General features: G+C 53.0%; 1 protein-coding gene across 1 annotated transcript; it reads right to left on the reverse strand.

Moving 5' to 3' along the window:
* Positions 1-469: 469 nt before the first annotated feature.
* Positions 470-1,045, reverse strand: LOC148861059 (uncharacterized). Its single transcript, XM_088985005.1, has one exon. It carries the CDS (start codon positions 1,043-1,045, stop codon positions 470-472), a length of 576 nt encoding a protein of 191 aa, XP_088841131.1.
* Positions 1,046-2,407: the final 1,362 nt, after the last annotated feature.

Below are 2,407 nucleotides of genomic sequence, written 5' to 3' on the forward strand. Positions count from 1 at the left end.
ATCTGCGCTACAAGATCTTGCTTTCGCAAAAAGGCTCCGGCTCCTGTCTCGTCTCCTCAATTTAATCATTGATATGGCTGCGGCTATCACTCACACGGGGTCCTCTTTAACTATGTATTATTCCATTCGCCGGGTTGCTGCCCTACAAGATGCTGAAGCACTTCGACGGCGGTTAGCTGAAAAGGAAGAAGAGTTGAACTTACTTGCGGTTGAAGATGGCTTCTCCCGGCAGATCGTGGAGGGTTTTGAGACTGAAGCTGCGAGGGCTCGCTGCGCCCGGAGAGAGCTGCGAGGTCGGGTGACCGAGTGGAGCACCCTGAAGTGGCTTTTGTTTTAATGCTTTGTTTTGTTTGTGCCGGCCCCGTATGCTTAGTGTGTTTGTTTGGTTTTTTGTTTTTTTAGTGCATGTATGGGCCGGAGGCAATAGTTATTAATGAAGATGCTTTTCTTATGAGAATGGTCTTTTATTTCATTTTGCTCCTCCGTACCATAACTTTAGGAATTTGCCGTTTTTGGGTACAGGTATTGCCTCCTCGTTGAGGTCAGCTAATTCATAACAACCATTGCCGTACACTTTGTGAATTATGTACGGGCCTTCCCAATTAGGCTCGAACTTGGTCATTGGCTGTCCTGCCCGGAGTTTGGTTACTTGCCGGAGTACGAGGTATCCCTCGAGGAATGGCCGGGGAAGTACTTTCTTGTCGTATGCCCTTGCCATTCGCTGCCGGTAGATTTGTAAATGCTGTAATGCTCTTATTCGTTCTTCATCAAGAGCGTCTAAGTCTGCAAGCTGGGCTTCTGCATAGGCTGCAGAGTCCGATGGTAAGAAGTTTGCGGAAGCGAGGCGCATTGCCGGGAACTCTATTTCTACCGGGAGGACAGCTTCTGTGCCAAACGCTAGGGAGTAAGGTGTAGCCCCGGTACTCATGCGGACTGTTGTCCGGTAAGCCCAAAGTGCATACGGTAGATGGTCATGCCAGTCCCTAAGAGAATCAGTGACAGATCTGCTTATGATTCGGAGGAGGATTTTGTTTTTCTTGGCCATTTGACTGAGGGTTGTAGGGTGAGGAGTTGGCATGCTCTATCCGGTGACGCTCGATTCACTCTTCTACCGGGTGGTAGTTGAACTGAGTGCCGTTATCTGTTATGACGCGTTGGGGCGTTCCAAACCTTGTGATGATGTGCTCCTTGATGAATAGGGCAAAAAATCGCCGGTTGCCCGTTTTAAGGGGACGGCTTCCATCAATTTGGTGAAATACTCAATTGCAGTGAGTATCCATATGTGCCCTTTTGTCACGGGGGTAATTCTACAGCGGAAGAAACCCGTGCGGCGTCCTGGCCAAGGCAGGCCAGGACAAGCCTTTGTGCGCTTAGAGGCTAGGAGTTGCCCGCTATGATGGCTCCACCAAAGTCAGTAGCACTGGATCATGACCTCAAGTTCAATGGCCGGGGCACGCTTCTGGCTCAGACCGGTCCATGGGAGGCGCCGCTTACGTGCTAAAGGGGGACAACCACCATGGAAGGCGACCATGCGCCGATGAGGTGACTTGGCACCGATGTGTAGGGTCTCCTGCATGCCGATGATGACAGGCACCTGTGTGCCATGATGATAGGCAACCGCTTGGGCCGAAACCCACCCGTGCGCTAGGGGCAACGGGATAGCTCAATCAGCTTGGGCAAGGGGCTGGCGAGGTGTAGGGACATGCTTGAGCCAGGCCCGCGTGCCAAGCCTCCCTTGAGTGTCGGCAGCGCAGTGCCGGTCCAACACTGTCCCCATGAGCTAGTGTGCGCCCATGAGGAACCCTGGTAGCCATGCTAGCCGTTAACCAGGGCCGCCCCGCAAGGGGATGATGGTCTAGGAGTGCCAAGGTTAGGCACCCAAGGAGGTCGACCACCCCTCCTCAAGGAGTACGTTAAGCTTTCGGTGGTCTGCCTGAAGATGACATCCGTTCTCCCAAAAGTCTTACAGGCGAAAATGACGGGCATGTCCCTAACGTAAGCCTGCCAAGCGTAGGCAAGGCTAAGCCTGCTTTGAACCGTAACAGGCTCCCCCACTCAATCCATTGTCGTCCTCGACAATGGGTCTTCCTCGTGAATGGGCGTTTGTGTCCCGCGCCATCCACTTCCTTGCCAGTTCCAGGGCTCGTCTGGCTAGCCCGGGTCTTGCCTATATTGGTGTCCATTTATGGGGACGGAACCATTTCACCATGCCGGCCTGCCTGAACTTCACCCCAGTGTCGAGGTTACTCAAACCGCGCAATGGCTATGCCGTTGAATTGTGAAAGAAGGGCCCTCGAAGAAATGGGTGTGGTGCTTCGCGGAGGTCCGCCCCATGTATCATCTTACCTCAAGGCTCAACCGTCTTCTTGGTAGCTTTTCAGTGATGCTACCGAACACGTTGATAGGT

Source organism: Nelumbo lutea, chromosome 4 (genome assembly GCF_056320005.1).
Source record: "Nelumbo lutea isolate HS-2025 chromosome 4, American lotus-T2T, whole genome shotgun sequence".
Lineage (NCBI taxonomy): Eukaryota > Viridiplantae > Streptophyta > Magnoliopsida > Proteales > Nelumbonaceae > Nelumbo > Nelumbo lutea.

Coding starts and splice junctions, on each gene's coding strand:
- LOC148861059 (XM_088985005.1), bottom strand. CDS start 1,045: ATGGCCAAGAAAAACAAAATCCTCCTCCGAATCATAAGCAGATCTGTC.